General features: G+C 42.7%; 1 protein-coding gene across 3 annotated transcripts in view; it reads right to left on the minus strand.

The window, feature by feature from the left end:
- Positions 1-25,290, minus strand: part of LOC101682501 (maestro heat-like repeat-containing protein family member 1) — an 84,273-nt gene that overhangs the window by 14,135 nt on the left and 44,848 nt on the right. For all 3 annotated transcript variants that reach the window (XM_045071802.1, XM_045071801.1, XM_045071800.1), the window contains 11 exons: positions 15,899-16,003; positions 15,074-15,209; positions 14,515-14,612; positions 13,775-13,924; positions 12,365-12,519; positions 11,983-12,118; positions 10,997-11,190; positions 10,069-10,206; positions 9,744-9,861; positions 9,180-9,320; positions 8,680-8,853 (listed from right to left, as the gene is read on the minus strand). In XM_045071802.1, the coding sequence (XP_044927737.1) occupies positions 8,680-8,853; positions 9,180-9,320; positions 9,744-9,861; positions 10,069-10,206; positions 10,997-11,190; positions 11,983-12,118; positions 12,365-12,519; positions 13,775-13,924; positions 14,515-14,612; positions 15,074-15,209; positions 15,899-16,003 (1,545 nt within the window). The remainder of the gene's footprint in view (positions 1-8,679; positions 8,854-9,179; positions 9,321-9,743; positions 9,862-10,068; positions 10,207-10,996; positions 11,191-11,982; positions 12,119-12,364; positions 12,520-13,774; positions 13,925-14,514; positions 14,613-15,073; positions 15,210-15,898; positions 16,004-25,290) is intronic.

Raw genomic sequence — 25,290 nt, forward strand, 5'->3', positions numbered from 1 at the left:
ACAAGTCTCAGTGACAAAGAGAAAATCCTGAAAGCAGCCTGGGAAAAGAAGTCTGTAAAATACAATGGTAAAAATATTAGATTGGCAGCTGACTTATCCACAGAGACCTGGCAGGCCAGAAAGAGCTGGCATGATATTTTCAGAGCACTAAATGAGAAAAACATGCAGCCCAGAATACTATATCCAGCTAGGCTATCATTGAAAATAGAAGGAGAGATTAAAAGCTTTCAGGACAAACAACAACTGAAAGAATTTGCAAACACCAAACCAGCTCTACAGGAAATCTTGAAAGGGGTCCTCTAAGCAAAGAGAGAGCCTACAAGTGGTAGATCAGAAAGGAACAGAGACCATATACAGTAACAGTCACCTTACAGGCAAAACAATGGCACTAAATTCATATCTCTCAATAGTTACCCTGAATGTTAATGGGCTAAATGCCCCTGTCAAAAGACACAGGGTATCAGAATGGATAAAAAAACAAAACCCATCTATATGTTGCCTCCAAGAAACTCATTTTAAACCCGAAGACACCTCCAGATTTAAAGTGAGGGGGTGGAAAAGAATTTACCATGCTAATGGACATCAGAAGAAAGCAGGAGTGGCAATCCTTATATCAGATCAATTAGATTTTAAGCCAAAGACTATAATAAGAGATGAGGAAGGACACTATATCATACTCAAAGGGTGTGTCCAACAAGAAGATTTAACAATTTTAAATATCTATGCCCCCAACGTGGGAGCAGCCAATATATAAACCATTTAATAACAAAATCAAAGAAACACATCAACAATAATACAATAATAGTAGGGGACTTTAACACTCCCCTCACTGAAATGGACAGATCATCCAAGCAAAAGAACAGCAAGGAAATAAAGGCCTTAAACGACACACTGGACCAGATGGACATTACAGATATATTCAGAACCTTTCATCCCAAGGCAACAGCAACAGAATACACATTCTTCTCTAGTGCACATGGAACATTCTCCAGAATAGATCACATCCTGGGTCCTAAATCAGGACTCAACCGGTATCAAAAGATTGGGATCATTCCCTGCATATTTTCAGACCACAATGCTCTAAAGCTAGAACTCAACCACAAAAGGAAGTTTGAAAAGAACCAAAATACATGGAGACTAAACAGTATCCTTCTAAAGAATGAATGGGTCAACCGGGAAATTAAAGAAGAATTGAAAAAAATCATGGAATCAAATGATAATGAAAATACAACGGTTCAAAATCTGTGGGACACAACAAAGGCAGTCCTGAGAGGAAAATATATAGCGGTACAAGCCTTTCTCAAGAAACAAGAAAGGTCTCAGGTACACAATCTAACCCTACACCTAAAGGAGCTGGAGAAAGAACAAGAAAGAAACCCTAAGCCTAGCAGGAGAAGAGAAATCATAAAGATCAGAGCAGAAATCAATGAAATAGAAACCAAAAAAACAATAGAACAAATCAACGAAAGTAGGAGCTGGTTCTTTGAAAGAATTAATAAAATTGATAAACCCCTGGCCAGACTTATCAAAAAGAAAAGAGAAAGGACCCAAATAAATGAAATCATGAATGAAAGAGGAGAGATCACAACAAACACCAAAGAAATACAAACTATTATAAGAACATACTATGAGCAATTCTACGGCAATAAATTTGACAATCTGGAAGAAATGGATGCATTCCTAGAAACATATAAACTACCACAACTGAACCAGGAAGAAATAGAAAGCCTGAACAGACCCATAACCAGTAAGGAGATTGAAACAGTCATTAAAAATCTCCAAACAAACAAAAGCCCAGGGCCAGACGGCTTCCCAGGGGAATTCTACCAAACATTTAAAGAAGAACTAATTCCTATTCTCCTAAAACTGTTCCAAAAAATAGAAATGGAAGGAAAACTTCCAAACTCATTTTATGAGGCCAGCATCACCTTGATCCCCAAACCAGACAAGGATCCTACCAAAAAAGAGAGCTATAGACCAATATCCTTGATGAACACAGATGCGAAAATACTCAACAAAATACTATCCAATAGGATTCAACAGTACATTAAAAAGATTATTCACCACGACCAAGTGGGATTTATTCCAGGGCTGCAAGGTTGGTTCAACATCCGCAAATCAGTCAATGTGATACAACACATCAATAAAAGAAAGAACAAGAACCATTTGATACTCTCAATAGATGCTGAAAAAGCATTTGACAAAGTACAGCATCCCTTCCTGATCAAAACTCTTCAAAGTGTAGGGATAGAGGGCACATACCTCAATATCATCAAAGCCATCTATGAAAAACCCACCGCAAATATCATTCTCAATGGAGAAAAACTGAAAGCTTTTCCGCTAAGGTCAGGAACACGGCAGGGATGTCCATTATCACCACTGCTATTCAACATAGTACTAGAGGTCCTAGCCTCAGCAATCAGACAACAAAAGGAAATTAAAGGCATCCAAATCGGCAAAGAAGAAGTCAAATTATCACTCTTCGCAGATGACATGATACTATATGTGGAAAACCCAAAAGATTCCACTCCAAAACTGCTAGAACTTATACAGGAATTCAGTAAAGTGTCAAGATATAAAATCAATGCACAGAAATCAGTTGCATTTCTCTACACCAACAGCAAGACAGAAGAAAGGGAAATTAAGGAGTCAATCCCATTTACAATTGCACCCAAAACCATAAGATACCTAGGAATAAACCTAACCAAAGAGACACAGAATCTATACTCAGAAAACTATAAAGTACTCATAAAAGAAATTGAGGAAGACACAAAGAAATGGAAAAATGTTCCATGCTCCTGGATTGGAAGAATAAATATTGTGAAAATGTCTATGCTACCTAAAGCAATCTACACATTTAATGCAATTCCTATCAAAGTACCATCCATCTTTTTCAAAGAAATGGAACAAATAATTCTAAAATTTATATGGAACCAGAAAAGACCTCGAATAGCTAAAGGGATATTGAAGAAGAAAGCCAACGTTGGTGGCATCACAATCCCGGACTTCAAGCTCTATTACAAAGCTGTCATCATCAAGACAGCATGGTATTGGCACAAAAACAGACCCATAGTTCAATGGAACAGAATAGAGAGCCCAGAAATAGACTCTCAACTCTATGGTCAAATAATCTTTGACAAAGCAGGAAAGAATGTCCAATGGAAAAAAAGACAGCCTCTTCAATAAATGGTGCTGGGAAAATTGGACAGCCACATGCAGAAAAATGAAATTGGACCATTTCCTTACACCACACACAAAAATAGACTCAAAATGGATGAAGGACCTCAATGTGCGAAAGGAATCCATCAAAATCCTTGAGGAGAACACAGGCAGCAACCTCTTCGACCTCAGCCGCAGCAACATCTTCCTAGGAACAACGCCAAAGGCAAGGGAAGCAAGGGCAAAAATGAACTATTGGGATTTCATCAAGATCAAAAGCTTTTGCACAGCAAAGGAAACAGTTCACAAAATCAAAAGACAACTGACAGAATGGGAGAAGATATTTGCAAACGACATATCAGATAAAGGACTAGTGTCCAGAATCTATAAAGAACTTAGCAAACTCAACACCCAAAGAACAAATAATCCAATCAAGAAATGGGCAGAGGACATGAGCAGACATTTCTGCAAAGAAGACATCCAGATGGCCAACAGACACATGAAAAAGTGCTCCATATCACTCGGCATCAGGGAAATACAAATCAAAACCACAATGCGATATCACCTCACACCAGTCAGAATGGCTAAAATCAACAAGTCAGGAAATGACAGATGCTGGCGAGGATGCGGAGAAAGGGGAACCCTCCTACACTGTTGGTGGGAATGCAAGCTGGTGCAGCCACTCTGGAAAACAGCATGGAGGTTCCTCAAAATGTTGAAAATAGAACTGCCCTATGACCCAGCAATTGCACTATTGGGCATTTACCCTAAAGATACAAACGTAGTGATCCAAAGGGGCACGTGTACTCGAATGTTTATAGCAGCAATGTCCACAATAGCCAAACTATGGAAAGAACCTAGATGTCCATCAACAGATGAATGGATCAAGAAGAAGTGGTATATATACACAATGGAATACTATGCAGCCATCAAAAGAAATGAAATCTTGCCATTTGCAACAACATGGATGGAACTAGAGCGTATCATGCTTAGCGAAATAAGTCAAGCGGAGAAAGACAACTATCATATGATCTCCCTGATATGAGGAAGTGGTGATGCAACATGGGGGCTTAAGTGGGTACGAGAAGAATAAATGAAAGAAGATGGGATTGGGAGGGAGACAAACCATAAGTGACTCTTAATCTCACAAAACAAACTGAGGGTTGTTGGGGGGAGGGGATTTGGGAGAAGAGGGTGGTATTATGGACATTGGGGAGGGTATGTGTTTTGGTGAGTGCTGTGAAGTGTGTAAACCTGGTGATTCACAGACCTGTACCCCTGGGGATAAAAATATATGTTTATAAAAAATAAAAAATTATATTAAAAAAATTATAAAATGGTTGAAAATCCAAACTTTGAAATTATAGATAAATAAGTAAATAAATAACTACAGGTAAGGTAAGGCACTGTCCCTATAGAATAATGTAATAGCTATTCAGATATCACACCATCAACCAGAAGAAAAAAAAAGAGAACCTGTGTCTTTAAAAAAACCAGAAAACAAAAACCCACAAACAAGCAACAGCAAAAAAAAATCCCCTAAAAATTCAATAGGTGTGTTGAATAGCAGAATAGCCACAGCTAAAGTAAGAGGAGAATCAGCCCAGAAAATTTTCCAAGGTAGACAAAGAATGGGAGATAGAAAATAAAAATTAAGAAATACATAGAATAAATCTAAAGGCATTCCAAAGAATAGAACAGAAAGAAGAGAGAAAAGAGGATACACTAAGAAAATAGTAGAAGAAAATTTTACAAATGATAAAACTACTAAGATTTGCTTAAGTAAGTTCCTATGAGTAGGTGAGTGGTAAAGCAGAACCAGGAACCTGGAAGACTAATATCTTCTTTTCATTCAGCCAGGTTAGCATTGTGTAGATGACATTTTACTATTTCTTGATTAGAATTTCCATTCTAGCAGTATGGAAGAAAAGAAAACCTGACAACTTTCCCACTATAAATAACTTTGAATGCTAGATAAAATATACAAAATCCTTTTTCAATGCATAGCCGAGCTTTAAGAAAGTAAGATCCCCAGAGGCCAAAGACAAAGAGGTTGCTGACCCTCAGCTACTGTGGGGGCAGGCAGACGCCACTGGTCTCAGTAACCCGGATCACACGGATCTCCCCTGCTTGTCTTACAAGGCAACCAGAAGCTGAGAAGCAAGCACCATGGACAGACAGACAGCTCCAAGAGAAGCCTTATTGGGCTCCCTGCTCAGTGGAGAGACTGATTCTCCTTCTGCCCCTCCCCCAACTTGTGCACACACTCATATGCTCACTCTCTCTCAAATAAAGTCTTTAAAAAAAAAAAAGAAAGAAAGTGGAGAAATACCTCATTTCTTTTTTCTTCCCTCTATTCTCTCATATCACAGTTCCAAAAGAAGACACTGGGGAGTGTACAGAAGCCAAAACTCTTACTCTCCATTTCAAGGAGCTGAGGTCCCAAGAGGATGGACAAACCCCATTGCTCTATTTCCTCTGCCCTCATGCCACTTGGCCCAGTTGTGGGCATAGTCACAGAAGTGCCTGACATTGCAGAGTAACTAAAGCACCAGCTTTTTTGGTGGACAGTAAAACAGTAAACAGTAAAACCAGGAAAGCAATGGAGAGGGAGAAGCCAGGGAAAGTGACCCTCTAAAGTTGTTTATGAACTCCTGTGCTCACTCCATGCATATCTGACCCTAAACCACATACCACCAACTTTGAAAACTGAACTACAGCAGAGACAATGGTTCAGATCTCAGACTGGCCAGTGGGTGGCTCAAACTCAGAATGGCAAAGGCTAAGAATTCAAGACTGACATTGAAATCACAGTCCACACACAGAGAAGGCTAGTCAGGACTTGCAGCCTGAAGTTAAACAGGTCAATGGTTACTAATGCTATTTATATCAACATTCTTCATAGGATTTAGGTGACACCGGGAGTCAATACTCATAGTGTCCATGATACAATCCAAAATTACTCAGCATGCAAAGACCAAAAGCAGTTACTGTACAAAATACTCCTAAAAAGCAACAATGGGCTCTCTTGAAATAAATACAGAAATAAACATTTTCAGAAAAGAAACAGAATATATCAAAAAGAAACTTGAGAACTGAGAAATACAAGACTGGGTACATTCATTGGCAAAACAGATGTCACAGGAAATAATCAGTGAACTTGAAGACAGAGCAATAAAAAGTATCCAGTCTGAACAAAAAAAGAAAAAGTGATTGAAAATGCATACAACCTTGGGACCTATGGATGAATAACAAAAAGCCTAAACATCTGTGCTATCAGATTTCTAAAAAGAGAAGAAAAAGTATAGTGCTGAAAAAAACTTGGAAGAAATAATGGCTGAAAACCTTCCAAGTTTGGTGAAAAACATAAACAGAGATGTCAAGAAACTCAGAGAACCCCAACCAGGGTAAACCCAAAGTAGTCCACGCCAGCACCTACTAAACTACTTAAAGCTAAAGACACTTGTGAGGCAAAATAAAGACATTTCCAGACAAAGACTGAGAGTGTTTCCGATTAACAGAGCCTTGAGAAAGAAAATACAAAGGAAGAAGGAAAAAATGTATCCAGAAGGGAAGAGAGCTGGGAGAAGAAAAGGACAGCAAAGACGTTTGTCCATGTTTATAAATCAAAATAAATATTGACTGTATAAGACAATAATGATGATGCTGGTAATGACATAAAGCCCAAATCTGGGGATTTTAAAAGACTGTGGAAATGGGGTGCCTGGGTGGATCAGTGGGTTAAAGCCTCTGCCTTTGGTTCAGGTCATGATCCCAGGGTCCTGGGATCGAGCCCCACATCGGCTTCTCTGCTCACCGGGGAACCTGTTCCCCACCCCCCACCCCACTCTCTCCCTACTTGTGATCTCTGTCAAATAAATAAATAAATAAATAAATAAACAAACAAATAAATAAACTTAAAAAAAAAGACTGTGGAACTAAAATCCTAGACAATGTTAGTCTATGATATGGGAGGGTATCAGAGTTAAATCATTCTTTTTAAAAAAAACATCAGGGGGGTCTGGGTGGCTCAGTGGGTTAAAGCCTCTGCCTTCTGCTCAGGTCATGATCCCAGGGTCCTGGGATCAAGCCCCACATCGGACTCTCTGCTCAGCAGGGAGTCTGCTTCCTCCTCTCTCTCTGCCTGCCTCTCTGCCTACTTGTGATCTCTGTCTGTCAAATAAATAAATAAAATCTTAAAAAAAAAAAAAAAGACTCTGCCTTTCGCTTGGATCATGATCTCAGGGTCCTGGGATCTAGGCCCAAATCGGCTCTCTGCTCAATGGGGAGCCTGCTTCCCCTTCTCTCTCTGCCTGCCTCTCTGCCTACTTGTGACTTCTCTCTCTCTCTCTGTGAAATAAATAAGTTAAAATAAAAATAATAAAAAAATTTTTTTAAAAGAATCATTTATTTATTTTAAAGAGCTAGAGAGAGCATGTGAAATGGGGGGAAGAGTCAGGGGAGAGGGAGAGAGAGAATCTCAAGCAGACACCCATTGAGCAGAAAGCCTGACACAGGGCATGATCCCACAGTGCTGAGATCATGACTGGAGCTGAAGACAAGAGCTGGACACTTAGTGGATGAAGCTACCCAGGCACCCCAGAGTTAAATCATTCTAAGGTCCTTTAATTGTTTGGGTGGAAGATAAAGATATTATCTTCAGGCTTTGTTAAGTATACATGGTGAACTTTAAAACATGTAAAAATGGATAAATCAGGTGTTGCCTGGGCAGCTAAGTCAGGTAAGCATCTGACTCTTGGTTTTGGCCCAGGTCATGATCTCAGGGCTGTGAGATTGACTCTGGCATCCGGCTCCACTCTCAGAGGGGTGTCTGCTTGAGATTCTTTCTCTCTCCCTCTGACCCCCCCCACCTCAAATATACATATAAAATCTTTTTAAAAAAAGAAAAAAACTAGATGAATCAGACATTGACCCTGCCATCATGGAATGTCCAGGCTCACAGAAGATAAGAGACCCATACAAAACTAATTCAGATCCCAAATTAAAAAATGGAAGATGCCAGAATAGGAGCATTGAAAGCATGCATGTCTGTTGTCAAGTCTATTTTGGCTCTAAAATTCCACCATCTGTAGGGAGACCAAGACACAAGGTGGTATTGCTCTGGGCAGTTCAGATTCCTGAACCTTTGGGTCCTTTCCACAAGGCTGCTAGCCTTCTGGGGCTCCTGTGTTGTCTGGAAAGAGGGTAGAGCTGTGAGTTGTCTCCCCACTCTTTACTCCAGAACCAGTTTCACAGCAGCATGTCATTTTTTTTTCCTCCAGTGGTTCCTAGTGGGAGAATAGGTAGATGAGTGTGTCTGGGTCTGTAATAGGGAATGCATTGGGGACAATCCTATACACGGCTTCCAGTAGCCAAGTCTCCTTCTGGCTGCCCTTCCATGACCTCAGCCTTCCACCACTGCTCCACAGCCCTGCCCAGTGCCCTTGGCTCAGTTTCCAGGATTCCTCTTCAGCCCCAGCCCATACGTTCCCAAATGATGCTAGGGATTTAGGCCCATACGTCATTGATGAGTGGACGAAGTTGCTTGGAGATGCTGCAAAAAACCACCTTCGTGTCCTCTCCTTTCCCATGACAGATGATGTTCCGTAGGCTCTTGACTGCCTGCACTGTTACTCGTGCTTCATTCTTCAGCAAGTCTCGCAAAAATGGAACCTGGCTCTTCAGCGATTCTGACTGTTTGGAAGAAGCAGAGATCACTCACCCTGGGGATCGTGCAACCCTCTGGGAACAGAGTTTTGAGAAAACAGATGGGTGTTGAAGAGAAACAGATATGGGCAATCCGGGGGCTGGATGTGCCCAGGAAGTAGGAGGCCAGTGTTCACGGGGTTTTGGAGGCCCAATGACCAGTCTATGTAAGTCTTTAGGCCAGATGTTGTGCTGCCCTAGGATGAGAGGTTGGGGAACATGCTAAGCCCAAGGTCACTAAGAGACCCCAGGGAGGTAAATTAAGTGCTTCAAGGACTCAAACTTGACTCCCATTTGGTCCTCCCCACTCTTACTTGTCCTGGGTGCAGTGCCAGGTTACTGATTCCACGAAGCCCAACTTCTTTCATAATGAGGTTGGGGTCTTTGACCCACTTGATCAGATTGCTCAGAAAGTCTTGTCCCAGAGTCTGAGCCACTGACCGGTGCCAGAGGAGCTGTGGGTATGAGGAGACAACTGCTATGGATAGTGAAAGATTCATGATACCCGGCACCCACCTCAGCCCTCCCTCGGTACCCCACTCAGGTAAGGAGTATGTCCGGTTGAGAGCAATGGAAGATCTGTATAAATGGGCTGGAGACTAAGATAAGGAGGGAGGATAATGCTGGTAAAGTTTGAATCTTGAGTCAGATGCTAGGATCCACAGATCATTCTGGAGGCTGAGCTACTGGCTCCCTCCTCAGGCTTTCTTTTGCCTCCTTTAACCAAGCACCTGAAGTGCCAGAGAAGGAAATCTCAGTTTAAATGGCTCAGTCTTATTCTGTCCTCTTTCGGGGACTACTTATTTAACATTTCTGTTAAGTAGTCCTCAGCCCAGGAAATGAATGGCCCAGGCTGTGGGCCCTTCCCCAGGCTTCACCTGTGCATAGAAAGTCCTGGCCAGGATCTTCCGATGGTAGCTGGAGCTATAGAGGTAGTTCCTGACAAGGTTGAGGACCCGGTGCAGGACGGCAGGCTCACAGGTCTTCACAATGCCGCTGGGGTGGGACACAGGAAGCCAGCAGTTGCTGGGGGGCAGGGAGGTAGCAAGGGACCAGTGGGCATGAATAAGGAAGACGTGAGGGCTGAGGAATCAGGAAACCAGAGGGCTGGGAGGTGGGGAAGGGACAGCTGAAGGCTGGGACTCGGGATCTTGGGGCCAGGAGACTAGAGTGGTGCCAGGGTCACTGGGGAAATAGCCTCACCTTGTCAGGTCCATGATCCCTATGTAGTAAAACCTGGGGCAGGACAGAAGGTCCCAGCAGTGATGCTGATTTGCATAGGTCACCACTCCATCATATGCAGCAGCCAAGAACACCAACTTCACGACTTCCAGGGCACAACTGAAGGTCACAACCATTGGTGAAGAAAAGAAAGGGACAAAAGGGTGGACAAGGCATTATGCCCTCATTTGTATCCTGTGCTGGGAAGTCAGGAGACAGTTTCCGTTCTGGTTGCTATGGTCTGCTCTCCTGCTGACAAAAATCCATGGTTCTTGTGAAACCCTTCTCTGACTGCCCATCCACTCCTTCAGCTTTGGCCCTCATCCAACCACAGAGTCCTACAAAGAAAACTATAGAAAAATCTCAGTGCTTTGGTTTTCCACTTCTGCTCTCCAAGGGCAAAGAATGGGGTTAGGATATAGATTTACCTCCACACCCATCTCATCAGAAAATCTCTGCTTATTGGGTCTATTTGTTTTCATTTAACATAAGATTCCATTTGAGTAGAATATCCTGAGGTTTAATAAAAATTTTAAAAAGTGACAACCACACATTTAAGAGTCAACCCCCATTTTCGAGATGAGAAAATGGAATCCTGCTCGTTGACTTGTGCAAGGCAGCAGAACTAGTGACAAAGCCAAGCCAGAGGTCAATGAGATTCAAGTGGCCCCAACCACATGGAGAAAATGACCTAGATATGGGCTTGCCCTGCTGCCCACCATCTAGTTGACTCTCTTCCTGTGCAGTTACAAACAGGGGCATTATATGTCCAGTGAGTCAGCTGAAGTGTGCATACAACAAGAGAAATGAGAAGCTTGAATATAGGTGAGAATATTCTAGCACACGGGTTGCCCAGGACCCTCTGGAACTGGCTAGTCCCAGCCATCCATCACGAGGGGATTAGGCTTACCTCGTGGAGTCAAAGGGCTTGCTCTTGCTGCCTGGGCCCCCCTCCTTGCTATAGACCACCATCTTCTGGGGGACATTTTGCTCAATCACCCAGCAGAGATGACATAATATAGCCATCAAGAGCCGGGGGTAGAGCTCCTGGACGGCCTCCTGGCAGAGGGACCCTGAGAGCATCTCACACAGGGCACATGTCACCTGGGAGACAGCAGAGGAAGACGTAAGATGGTACCATGGCCCCATACACTGAGTCCCACCTTACCCTCCCTATCACTGCCCAAATGGCACAGTCACTCTGACTCAGGCTTGTAAGAAGCTCTCAGAGACTGAAAGCCCACCACACTTCCTTAGGGAAATGAGATTGCACACGGGCAGCCTGCTTTCTCTTCACTCTCCCGACATCAAAGAGAGAATGGGAAGCAACTCGAACTTTTTAGCCGAAAAAGTATATCCTAAGCAAAATCTCTTTTGCTTCCAACCCTCGTGCTACCCCCCCAGGCCCTGGAAAAAGGAGTGCCAGCCCCAGAATCAGGAGACAGAGAAAGCTGCTTAGCTCTAACCATCAGTTTCCTTGTCCAAAAATGGGATCAATCCTTGTTCTCTCTACATCACTCAGTTCTTAGATATACAGGCAGAAAAAGGAAGTAAAGTATAGCACTTCCTTAAAGGTTTATCTATTTATTTTAGAGACAGAGAGAAAGCATGAGCAGGAGGAGGGCCAGAGAGAGCGGAAGAGAGAGAATCCAAAGCAGATTCCCTGCAGGACATGCAGCCCAACAGGGAGCTGGATACCATAGCCCTGAAACCAGGACCTGAGCTGAAATCAAGAGTGGGACGCTCAACCAACTGAGCCACCCAGGACCCCTCGAATGTACAGTATTAGTGAATGCTCCTCTAAGACCTGCTCCCACCCTGCGGCCCTTGACCTTCAGCTCTGCCCCTGAGTCCCAGAACAGTAAGTTGTTGGGTCCCCCCTTCCCTCATGCTGACCGCCACAGGTTGGAAGGCCATCTCCTCAGTCTCCTCTCTGGAGTGGGGTTTTTCCAGGATGCCTATGAGCAGCTGCAGGACGCTGATTGTGGTCTCTCGCTGAGTGCCAAATGCCTTCCATAGGGCCAGACTGGTTCTGCAGGAACCGGGGACAGCTATGTCATGGGCCCTGGTGACCAACCTCCTAGGGCTAGTCTGGTCTTGGGCCCATGAAGGGCTGGTTCTCAGGGTCTAGACTTGGCCAGAGAACACAGAGATCAAGTTCAATTGGTGTCAGAGGGAAAGCATCCCAGAGGAAAAGTCATTTTTGTGTAGAGCTCAGGTAAGGGAGGGGAGGGTTTGCTGGGCTGGAGAATGTATTCCCAAGCCCTGGGAGAGGTACCTATCCCAAGGCAGGGACTTGCTGAGAAGCAAAGGCACAACACTCTGGGTGTTGTTGCCGGCCAGCAAGCACATGCCCCGCACAACCTCCTCCTTTGTGCTGGGCTCCAGCTGGGAGTTGAGCCGGTCCAGGATCCCCTCCACGATTTCCTCGATCTATAGGGAGGAGCCACAGGAGTCTCAGTGAGCCTACCCGCCTCCTCCCTATCTACCAACTCCCAGACTCAAGGCATCCTTGTAATCCTGCCAGTGATACTCTTCTTAAGGCTGAGTTCTAGGGTGCCAGAGGCCAGACCAGCAGGGGTCACCAAAAGAACTCCAGAAGCTCATGGAGGCCCGCTATGATGAAGGCCTGCCCACAGCCCAGAGTTCAGAGAGTCGCTCCAAGCTTACTTGGGAGACACAGGAGACTCCAGGAAGGAAGGCAAAGTCCCTGGGGACACTTCAGGTCTTTGTCTCCCCACTGAGATCAAGTTTCAACCCATGAAACTGTAGGGGCAGTTAGCACTGGAGGTGGGTGTACCACAGGACTCTGACTTGGCCCTCAAATTCCTGATATATGGGTCTCCAGGAAGTCCATTTTATTCTACTACTTCAAGGACACACCTCCATTTCTGGTACCTAGACCAGGCAAGTCATATAAATGAGTGAAGGCAATGGGTGTCTGGAGATTCAGAGAGAGGAAAGCCTGGAGAGCCCATGCCACATATAAAAGGGACCTTGGCTGCCCATAGAGTTGCCCTATGTGGCCTCATTTAAAAAAGTTTTTCAGTGGAGTGGGAAATGTGGACTTCTATATGCTATTCTGGAAGAAATTTTACTCAGCGCTCAGTCATTCCATGAGCTTACTGGTTTGTAATCCGCAGCCTTACCCTTCCCAGAAATTGAAGCCCCCTGACACCCCTAGGCAATCAGGGTGAATCCCCCCACAACGTTTTCTTGTGCTCTGGCACTAGGCCTCACAGGGCTCATACCCCCACATGTGGTGGTAGTTAATTGATGAGCCAGCCCTCCAGAGCTGTTCCAAGTACTCAAGAGTACAGCTGTCAGAGCTCAGGGAACCCCAGAGAAAATGTAGCCCAACCCTATGTTTTCTTTTTTTTTTAAAGATTTTATTTGTTTATCTGAGAGAGAAAGAGAGAGTACAAGCAAGGGAGTGGCAGAGGCAGAAGGAGAGCAGACTCCCTACTGAGCAGCGAGCCTGACAGGGGGGCTCGGTCCCAGAACTCCGGAACCATGACTTGAGCCAAAGGCAGACACTTAGCTGACTGAGCCGCCCAGGCGCCCCCCAAGTCTACATTTTAAAAGAGAGTGAGGGACTGCCCAGGACTCTTTGGCTGGTTAGGGACAGAACCAGGGGAGAGCCCAGATGGGTGTGCTGGTCAGAGCTCCCACCACAGCCCCACACTACCTTAATCATGTCTCGGCCCCGCTCTTTCATGACCGCGCTCATCAGCTGGGCCGTCGCCAGAGACACTTTGGCCCTGCTGTCGGTCAGGCCCTCCATGGCCGTCAGCACCAGGGTGGTGAGCTGCACCTGTGTGAAGTACTCTGCAAAGGCCTGCAACAGGGTGATGTCAGGCTACCTGCCCTGGGGCCTCCTGCCAGAGATAGCCTGCCCCACCTTCCTGTTAGCACAGGTGGAGAAAGCCTCTCCTGGGAACCTGGAGTGCTTTGTCCCAGGCCTGTGCCATCTGCCTAGCACCTAGAAGACCCTTTTCCTGGGAACAGAGTCTTTGGGGCTGGGAGGGAGAGAACACTGACCTCAGCTGCTCTGAGGGGCTCACAGATCAGAGGCCCCAGGGGCAGAGTGCTGGGAGAGAAGGGCTGAGACCAGGATCGGGGTGATGGGATCTTTGAGGCAGGGGCTGAATCTACACATCACTCACAAAGCATTGTTAGCATGAAGTAGATGCTTCTAGGGGAGAATGGGTAAGAAAGGCGCATTAGGGCCCAGGATGCTTAGGGGGAGGGTGGTGGGAACAAGCGGAAAACATCCCCCAAGGCAAGAGTTCACAGGCCAGGCGGCAAAAGAATAGAAAGGAAGTTGGGCTGGAAAGGACCACCACCCTCCCCACCTCGGGGTCTAGAACCTGACGCAGATGAGAGGCCCAGGCTCTTCCCACTTAGTCTCTGGCACCGCCCTCTCACCTTGGCAATCTCAAAGGTGTTGTTATAGAACACGTTGGGGCTATAGACTTCACTCGTGCCCTCTTCTTCCCACAAGCCCTGTTTTTTCCTTTCCATCTCTGAAACAAAGACACCCGACCCCACCCCTCAGACACTCAGAAGTTGTCTCAGGTTGCCCGCTTTCCCATCTGCCCAACCCAAACCACCCACTGAACTGAGTCAGCTTGGCGTAACGTACGGCCCATGGGGAAGGGGGTAGAGAAATGGGTAGCAAGATCACAAGGAACAGTGAGAGCCAGTGTCAAAGGAGCCCCCGTGTTGCCTGCCTCAGGGCAGAGACAGAGTGGGGTCAGGGTATACGGCTCAGCCAGAGGAGGACAAACTAATTCAAAAGAACTGTTTGTTTAGTAGCTATTTTGTCCCAGGAGGGAATATGCTGGGGCCTAGAGGCAGGTTCCTCGTTGGAAGGAAGATGCTCAGGGAACCACTTAGCTCTCACTCTTCTAGGACAGCGTGTGAGAGAATGACCAAACAGAGGTGGGAGGCGGGAGCAGAAGTGAAAAGAGGAGATTCTCCCTACGCTTTTGCAGCAGGAGGATACAGTAGAGGTTGTAGACAGCCTGTGCAGACAGGAAGCAGATGTTGTCCACTGGGTCCTGGCAGCGCATGGCCAGCAGCCTTACCAAACGCCCCAGCCGAGTGAACTCAATGTCCATCTGGGGAGGAGAGCTGGAAGTTACAGGTTACCCCAGCCACTCTCTCTGGCCGAGTCAAAGCAAGAAGAGAGGAAGAGGGAATGCATGAGAGATAGGAGAGGTGAGACTAGGTGAGGTTAATGGAAATGGACTTAGAGAGGTATGTTGGGTCATAGTTTTGGAATGACCTTACACTGTCCCTCTTTTTTGCCTCTGGCACGGCACTCGTTCTTGGAGCCTAGCTCAAATGTCCCCTCCTCTAGGAAGATTTCCTTTCACTTGTACTTCATTTGTGTTGTGATATTTTATTCCTACTGTATTTGGAGTTTTCGCCTTCTATTTAAGTTTATCATTATCGCCTCCTATTTAAGTTTGTTCTATGCATGCCTCTCTCCCCAGTTGGACCGTAAATGTCTCGGTCATCTATGCATCCTCTGTAACACCTGGCATGGTACCTGGCACAAGGTGAGTATTCAGTAACTGCTTGTTGAGACGAATGGAATTAAACTGAACCCAGTGGAATGGAACCAAATTGGTGAGTAGGGAAAAAGTCCAAGGGAGAAAAGAGACAATAGGATGAACAAAAGAAAATAGAGGGTGGGGCCAAGGAAATGGAGGGTAGGATGAGTAATTGAGGCTAGGTGATATGTGATGAAGTTTGAGGTAAGGGTAGGAATGAGGCCTAGACTGCAGGGCAGGCTCACACTTACTCCAATGTTATTCATTTTTGCAGTGAAGCCAAGAATATGGGCAGCACACCACATGGCCCGTTCCCTCTCATTGTCCTTTTGGGAATTCAGCCATGTGTCCAGAACCTAAAGGAAGAAGAGAATGAAATGAGGGGTGAGGGGTCTGTTCAGCTGTATTCCAGAGGGTAGAAATGTAACCTGAACTTCTGCAAAGGATCAGGACAACACTTCTGAGAATAGGATTTCTTTTGCTTATAGGCTGGTTATATATGGCTTTGACACCAGAAGCTTCATTCTTCTAGCTCCCAATTTTGCCTTATCTAGGTGCTAGAAACATCTTCAATTAGTATCTCCTTTCAAATGAAGGAAGTGGCTCTGAAATTATGTTGACTGTAATTCATTTTAATAGGTCAACATACCCCAATGCCTACCCTACTAATGTTTCCAATTCTTCAGTAGAAAGGGAACTTGGTAATAACAAATTACAAAAATAACAAATAACAAAAAAGAATCACTGTATTCACAGACTTCTGGCTGAATTATGTATAAATATGTTTAAGAAATATAATTATGGATGATTTCTATTTGGAACACAATCTGTAAGTATCTCACCATTGGTAAATTATGGGCCCTAAATACCACTGATCCAAAGATGCACTAATATGTCCACTTACAGCAATCCATCTGGCAATGACTCGTCTAACCAAACAGCAATTCATAATTGAAAAAGAAGAGGAGCAGATGAAAAGTCTACAACAAATGGAAGAGAAGACTAATGCTGCATTGATAAGAAAACACATTCTTCCTGAAGATATAAGCAATTCTAGTGGGAGGGCTGCAAGTCTTCCTCATAGCCAGACTCTGACGAAATGTCCCAATGCCAAGATTGTGATCTCTAAATGCCATTTTTCTCTAAGAGCAATCATTGCTCCTTGGAGTAAGAGTTCGTTCCAGGACTGAGACAGGAAATATACAAGATATTAAACTGGAGAACAAGTCTATGGAAGACTATGGAAGTCATGTTAAAGGGATTCAGGAGCCAACCTGAAGAGTCTCTCATTGACCAAAGATGGGATCATTAAGAATAATAGTTGTAATTGATCAAAATATATGAAGCATTTCAAAATTCATTTTAAATTCAAATGATACTAGAGAAACAACCGTTGGTAGTCATCCTTGGAGAATATTAGGAATTACTTCATTACTTTGACAAATGATAAAGAAAAATGATCCAGCATTTATCTTGTCTTTCTTAGATGAGCTATACCTCAAACTAAACAAATAACTTATAAAGGCAATTTCTCTTTATAGAAGAATTCCCGATAAAAATGAGTAAGGAGTGAAAGAACTACAATGTCATCATTTTGCAAAAATAAGTAGAGGTATGTTCATTCAACAGAATACTACATAGAAACAAAAAATGATCTGATGCTACATGTAACAACATGGGTGAGTCTCACAGATAAAATATTAAAGGGAAATAATACAGGCACAAGAAAGTACATATTATAAAATTCTATGTATGTGAAGTTTAAGAACAAGCTAAATTAATCTATGTGATAGAAGTCAGAATACTGGTTATCAGTGGTTATTCAGTGGAAGAGGAACCTTTTGAGGTATTGGAAATGTCCTATATCCTGATCTGATATTTATACATATGTAAAAATGTATCTAAGTATACACACAAGATTTTTACACTTTACGGTAGCAAGTAATATCTCAATAACAAGGTCTTTCTTTAAAAAGAATATCCCCAATTTTCAGCCATTAATGAACAAATGAATCAAAGCAGTGATCACCAAAAGTAATGAACAGTAATGATGTGATACTTTATGTGGAAAACCCAAAAGACCCCCCTCTCTCTCGCTGCGTCCTCTCTGCCTACTTCTGATCTATCTGTTAAATAAATTAATAAATTAATAAAATCTCTGGAGTGCCTAGGTAGCTCAGTGGGTTAAAGCATCTGCCTTCGGCTCAGGTCATGATCCCGGGGTCCTGGGATCGAGTCCCACATGGGGCTCTCTGCTCAGCAGGGAGCCTGCTTCCTCCTCTCTCTCTCTCTGCCTGCCTCTCTGCCTACTTGTGATCTCTGTCAAATAAATAAACAAAATCTTAAAAAAAAAAACAAAAAACAAAAGACTCAGTCCCAAAACTGTTAAAATTCATACAGGAATTCAGTAAACTGGCAGGATATAAAATCAATGCACAGAAATTAGCTGCATTTCTATACAACACCATCAAGACAGAAAAAAGAGAAATTAAGGAGTCAATGCCATTTACAGTTGCACCCAAACCCATAAGATACCTAGGAATAAATCTAACCGAAGAGGAAAAGGATCTGTACTCAGAAAACTACAGAATACTCATGAAAGAAATTGAGGAAGACACAAAGAAATGGAAAAACATTCCATGATCATAGATTGGAAGAACCAATATTGTTAAAATGTCTATGTACCTAGAGCAATTTACACATTCAATGAAATCCCTATCAAAATACCATCAACTTTTTTTCACAGGAATGGAACAAATAATCTTAAAATTTATATAAAACCAGAAAAGATCCTGAATAGCCAAAGGAATGTTGGAAAAGAAAACCAAAGCTGGAGGGATCACAATCCTGGATTTCAAGCTCTATTAGAAAGCTGTTATCATCAAGACAGTATGGTACTGCTTCAAAAACAGACAAATAGATCAATGGAACAGAACAGAAAGCCCAGAAGTGGACCTTCAACTCTATGGTCAACTCACCTTCAACAAAGCATGAAAGAATATCCAATGGAGAAAAGACAGTCTCTTAAACAAATGGTGTTGGGAAAATTGGATAGCCATGTGCAGAAGAATGAAACCAGACCTTTTCCTTATACCATATACAAAAATAGACTCAACATGGATGAAAGACCTAAATGTGAGACAGGAATCCATCAAAATCCTTCAGGAGAACACAGGCAGCAACCTCTTTGACCTCAGCGGCAGCAACTTCTTCCTAGACACATCACCAAAGGCAAGGGAGGCAAGGGCAAAAGTGAACTATTGCGACTTCTTCAGTATAAAAAGCTTTTGCACAGCAAAGGAAACAGTCGACAAAAGATAACCAATAGATAATCAATGGAATGGGAGAAGACACTTGAAATGACATATCAGATAAAGGGCTAGTGTCCAAAATCTATAAAGAACTTAGCAAACTCAATGTCCAAAGAACAAATAATCCGATCAATAAATGGGCAGAGGGAGGTCCCTGGGTGGCTCAGTGGGTTAAAACCTCTGCTTTTAGCTCAGGTCATGATCTTAGAGTCCTGGGATCGAGCCCCACATCGGCCTCTCTGCTCAGCAGGGAGCCTGCTTCCCCCTCCCTCTCTGCCTGTCTTTCTGCCTACTTGTGATCTCTGTCTCTCAAATAAATAAATAAAATCTTTTAAAAAAGAAAATTAATATTAATTATAAATATATTTTTTTAAAAGAAATGGGCAGAGACATGAATAGACATTTCCACAAGGAAGACATCCAAATGACCAACAAACACATGAAAAAGTGCTCAACACCACTCAGCATCAGGGAAACACAAATCAGGACCACAATGAGATACCACATCAAACCAGCCAGAATGGCTAAAATGAACAAGTCAGGAAATGACAGATGTTGTGAGGATGAGGGGCAAGGGGAACCCTCCTACACTGTTGGTGGGAATGCAAGCTGGTGCAGCCACTCTGGAAAACAGTTCCTCAAAAAGTTGAAAATAGAGCTATCCTATGACCTACTGAATATTTACCCAAAGATACAAATGCAGTAATTTGAAGGGGTACCTGTACCCGAATGTTTATAGCAATAATGTTCACAATAGCCAAACTATGGAAAGAGCCCAGATGTCTACTGACAGACGAACGGATGAAGATGTGGTGTATATATACAATGGAATATTATGCAGCCATCAAAAATTGAAATCTTGCCATTTGCAAAGATGTGGATGGAACTAGAGGGTATTATGCTAAGCAAAATAAGTCAATCAGGGAAAGACAATTATCTTATGATGTCACTGATAAGTGGAATTTGAGAAACAAGGCAGAGGATCATAGGGGAAGAGAGGAAAAAAACTGAATCAAGATGAAACCAGAGAGGGAGACAAACCATAAGAGACTTTTAATCTCAGCAAACAAACTGAGGGTTACTGGAGGGGAGGGGGGGGATAGGGTGACTGGGTGATGGACATTGGAGAGGGTATGTGCTATGGTGAGTGCTGTGAATTGTATAAGACTGATGAAACACAGACCTGTACCCCTGAAACAAATAATACATTACATGTTAATTCTTTTTAAAAAGTCTGAATACCACCAGAAGACAACCAGACATTGTGTGCCTCTTAAAAGAAGACAAGACTACTTCTGAAGTAATCTTGCCAAAAATTCATCAGATTCATGATCTAGGTCTGAGAATCAGAATCAGAATCTAACATATCCTAGATTTAGCAATTTATAGGAAAGATTTGGGCAGAGGAATTTGTTATGTGGCCCCTAAAGAATGTAATCAGCACATTCCAGAATGTGGAAAATTCAGAGAACAAATGTCTAGGTTTCTTCAACAAATAAATTTCAAGGAAAAAATGATAGAAGGACAATCTATAGATTAAGAGAATTAAGAGAAAAACCAATCAACTGGAATGTCTGAATAATGACATTTAGAAATGAAATTAGTTTCTTTCTTCCATGTTTTATAGTTTTCAGAGTACAAGTCTTTTTACTTCATTTGTTGTTATTTTATCATTTTTTGGTGCAATTGTAAATGAGATTGTTTTCTTAATTTCTCTTCCTGCTACTTAATTATTAGTATATAATAATGCAACAGATTTCTGTATATTAGTGCATCCTAAGACTTTACTGAATTCATTTATCTGTTCTGTAGGGTTTTTTTTTTTAAATGAAATCTTCAGGGTTTTCTATATATAGTATTATGTCACCTACAAATAGTGAAAGCTTTACTTCTTCCTTACCAATTTGGATGTCTTTTATTTATTTTTATTGTCTGATTGCTGTGGTTAGGACTTCCAATAATATGTTGAATACATGTGGTGAAAGTGGATATCCTTGGATTATATCTCACAGATACAATCAGATAACACTGACTTCATTGTAAATAACCCTGAAAATGACCCAAAGGCTGGCAGAACTACTCCACAACTACCTGTAAAGAACAGCCAGATCAAAGAGGATAGGAAAGGGAGACATATGGTGGGGACTGTCTGGGGGACTGTCTACTGGAGGAAGGGATTCCTGGACAGAGGAGGGAAAGGAATAGACTATCACACCAGGAAGCCCACACAGAGAAGGCAAATGGCATAACATTTGGGTTTGAAAACCAGAGAAGCCAAATTTCCTCAGTTCTTACAACCAGCAGACCTAAAACCTGGAATTTTAAGCATCAGCAGGACTTGCCTATGGGAGAGCTAGAAGGGTGCTCTTAAAGGGACAGCACAAAAAACTGTCCTGCAGAGATGGAGCTAGAAGCAGCAGTTTGAAAAATGCCTGGGGCACTTGGGAGGGAGCATTTACTAATCTCAGAGTGGGTCCTAGAGGGACAGAGATTGTTGGGAAATTTCTCCAGGAACAAAGGAGTGGACAGGTGCCATTTCTCTCCCCTGCCTCCCCCCACCCCAATAAACACACAGCCGTCTGTGAAAACCAGTAAGGCACCACTACCTACCTCACTTGCTAAAGTCACACATTCTGCCCCCTCCCCAATGGGTCTGCAGATCCATTATCTCCAGCCAGGCCTGCCCCAGTCCCAGTGCTGTGGGTCCCCTCCCCCAGAGGACCAGTTCACAAAATCTGTGAACACTGCACTTCCTGCCCTGAGCACATTTCAGACCCACCTCCTCCAATGTACTCTTGGCCTGACCCCATCCAAAGTAGTGACGCAAGCTTGGCAGTGTAAAAGCAGCTATGACAGGGGCCAGCACTACTCCAAAGTGACTTCAGCCCTGAGAAGAGGGAAAGATCAGCACACACACCAGTCAAACTGTTGCCCCAGCTGTGGGTGGCAGGCGGGCAGCTGGTGGGACTATAGGCCCTACCCATCAACGAAAACTTCTTAGGGACAACACAGGGAATGTACCTTGAAGTTTTATGCTATTGCATGTCTGAAAAATGGCTGGTCTGATTCAGTTCAAGGCCAAGGTGGTGCCAGACTGGTGTACTAACCACACAGGGGCCAAACCCCACCCACAACAGGCAAATACCTATCTGCCATTGCAGAGGACTGGATTGAAGGCAAAAGCAACTCAGCCACGACAAACAGGTACACACATCACACATAGGCATCTCCTATGTGTGATGTGTGCCAAACATTTATCACCAGATTCTGGTGAACAGGGGACTACAGGGCACTGCAAAACACTGCAGGACCTTTTATTCATAAGACCATTACTTTCAAGAGTAGGGGACATAGCTGACTTTCCTAACTCACAGAAACAGACATAGCAAGTTACACAAAAGGAGGGGATAGAGAAATATGTCCCAAATGAAAGAACAGGAACAATCACAGCAAGAGACCAAAGTGAAATGGTGATAAGTAATATGTCTGATAGAGAATTTAAAGTAATGCTCATGGAGCACCTGCCTGGGTGTTTCAGTCATTGGGCATCTGCCTTTGGCTCAGGTCATGATCCTAGGGTCCTGGGATTGAGCCCCACATTGGGCTCCCTGCTCAGTAGGAGGCCTGCTTCTTTCTCCCTATCCCACTCCCTCTGCTTGTGTTCTTTCTCTCACTGTTTCTCTCTCTGTCACAAAACAAATAAAATCTTTCAAAAAATGATACTAATAAAAATAAAGTAATGTTCCTAAAGATAGACTTGATGAAAGAGTGGAGGACATCAGTGAGACTCTTAACAAAGAAATAAAAAAGAATGAATTAGAGATGAATAATACAATAGATGAAATTAAAAATACACTAGATGGAATTAATAGCAGACTAGAGGAAGCAGAAGAACAAATCCATGACCTGGAGGACAGACTATTGAAAAGCAATCAAGATAACCAGGTGAAAGAAAAAAAAAATTATACAAAATGAAAGTATACTAAGGGAACTCAGTGACAATACCTAGTATAATAACATTTGCATTATAGTGATTTCAGAAGAAGAGAGAGAAAAGGGGGCAGAAAATTCGTCTGAATAAATAATAACTGAAAACTTACCAATTTGAGGAAGGAAACAGAAATCCAGATCTAGGAGGCACAAAATCAAAATCAATCCACGGAGGTCCACACCAAGAAACATGGTAATTAAAATGGCAAAAGTAGTGATAAAGAGAGAATTTTAAACACAACAATAGAAAAGTTAGATACAAGGGAAATCCCTTACGGTTCTCAGCAGACTTTTTATCTGAAACATTGCAGGCCAGAAGAGAGTGAGAGGCATGATAGACTTAAAAACGCTGAAAGGAAAAAATCTGCAGCCAATAAGAATACTCTATCTAGCAATGCTACCATCCAGATTAGAAGGAGAGATAATTTCCCAGACAAATAAGTGTTAAAGGAATTCATGGCCCCTAAATCAGTTCTATGAGAAATGTTAAAGGAAACTCTTTGAGTATAAAGGAAAAACCATAAATAAGAGCAAGAAAAGTAGGATACACAAAAGCAGTACAAATAAGCATATGTGGGAGTGCCTGGGTGGCTCAGTGGGTTAAAGCCTCTGCCTTCAGCTCAGGTCATGATCTCAGGGTCCTGGGATCAAATCCCACATCAGGAGCCTGCTTCCTCCTCTCTCTCTCTGCCTGACTCTCTGCCTACTTGTGATCTCTGTCTGTCAAATAAATAAAATCTTTTTTAAAAAAGTATATATGAAAAAAAGTATATCTGTAAAACTCAGTCAAGGGTCTCATAAAGTAAAAGGATAGAGGAGTTCAAACTTAAGCGACCATCAACTTAATATAGACTGTTATATGCAGAAGATTTTATATACAAACCTAATGGTAAACAAAAATAAAAAACCAATAATAGGCATGCAAAAATAAGGAGAGAAGAATACAAGTATATCATGAAAGAAACCCAATTTATTATGAGAGAAGAAAGGAATAGAGAACTACAAAAACAACCATTAAAAATAGTAAGTACATAACAGTCAATAATTACTTTGTATGTAAATAAACTAAATACTCCAATCAAAGACATAAGGTGATAGAACGGTTAAAAAATAAGACCCACCTATAGGCTATCCACAAGACACTCATTTCAGACCTGAAGACACATGCAGATTATAAGTGAAGAGATGGAGAAACATTTATCATGCAAATGGATGTGAGAAGAAAGCTAGACTAGCAATGCTTACATTGTACAAACGGACTTTAAAACAAAGACTGTAACAAGAGGCCAAGAAGGACCTTTTATAATCATAAAGAGGACAATCCAACAAGAGGATATAACAATTGTAAACATTTATGCACCCAACATGGCAGCACCCACATACATAAAACAATAACAAATATAAAGGAAGTAATCACTAGAGATACAATAATAGTAGGGAACTTTAACACCCCACTTATATCAATGAACAGATCATCCAAACCCAAAATCAACAGGAAACAATGGCTTTGAATAACATATTGGGCCAGATGGATTTAATAGATCTATTCAGAACATTCCATCCTAATACAGCACAATATGCACTCTTTTTAAGTGCACATGGAACATTCCCTAGAATAGATAACATTAGGCCACAGAACAAGAATCAACAAATTAAAAAAGACTGAAGTCGTACCATGCATCTTTATTTTTTTTCTTAAAGATTTTATTTATTTATCTGAAAGAGAAAGACAGAGAGAGGGTGCACAGGCCGTAGCAGGGGCAGAGGGAAAAGGAGAAGCAGACTCTCTGCTGAGCAGGAAGCCTGACATGGGGCTTGATCCCAGAACTCTGGGATAAGGCAGATGCCCAACTGAGCCACCCAGGCATCCCCCATGTATCGTTTCTGACCACAATGCTGTGAAACTAGAAATCAGTTACAAAAAAAAAATCGAAAAAGAACACAAATACATGGAGGTTAAATAACATGCTACTGGGGCACCTAGCTGGCTCAGTCGGTTAAGCATCTGCCTTCTGCTCAGGTCATGATCCCAGGGTCCTGGGATTGAGCCCCACCTTGGGCTCACTGCTCAGCAGTGAACCTGTTTCTTCCTTTCTGCCTTGCTTGTGTGCTTGCTCTCTCTCTCTCAAATAAATAAATAAAATCTTAAAAAAAAAATAACATGCTACTATGTATGACCCAATGAAAGGGTCAACCAACAAATCAAAGAAGAAATCAGAAAACACAGGGGAACAAATGAAAATGAAAACACAATGGCCCAAAATCTTTGGGATGCAGCAAAAGCTATTTTAAGAGGGAAATTTATAGCAATACAGACCTACCCCAAGAAGCAAGAAAAATCT

Source organism: Mustela putorius, unplaced genomic scaffold (assembly GCF_011764305.1).
Source record: "Mustela putorius furo isolate JIRA1106 unplaced genomic scaffold, ASM1176430v1.1 tig00003988_pilon_pilon_pilon, whole genome shotgun sequence".
NCBI classification, from domain to species: domain Eukaryota; kingdom Metazoa; phylum Chordata; class Mammalia; order Carnivora; family Mustelidae; genus Mustela; species Mustela putorius.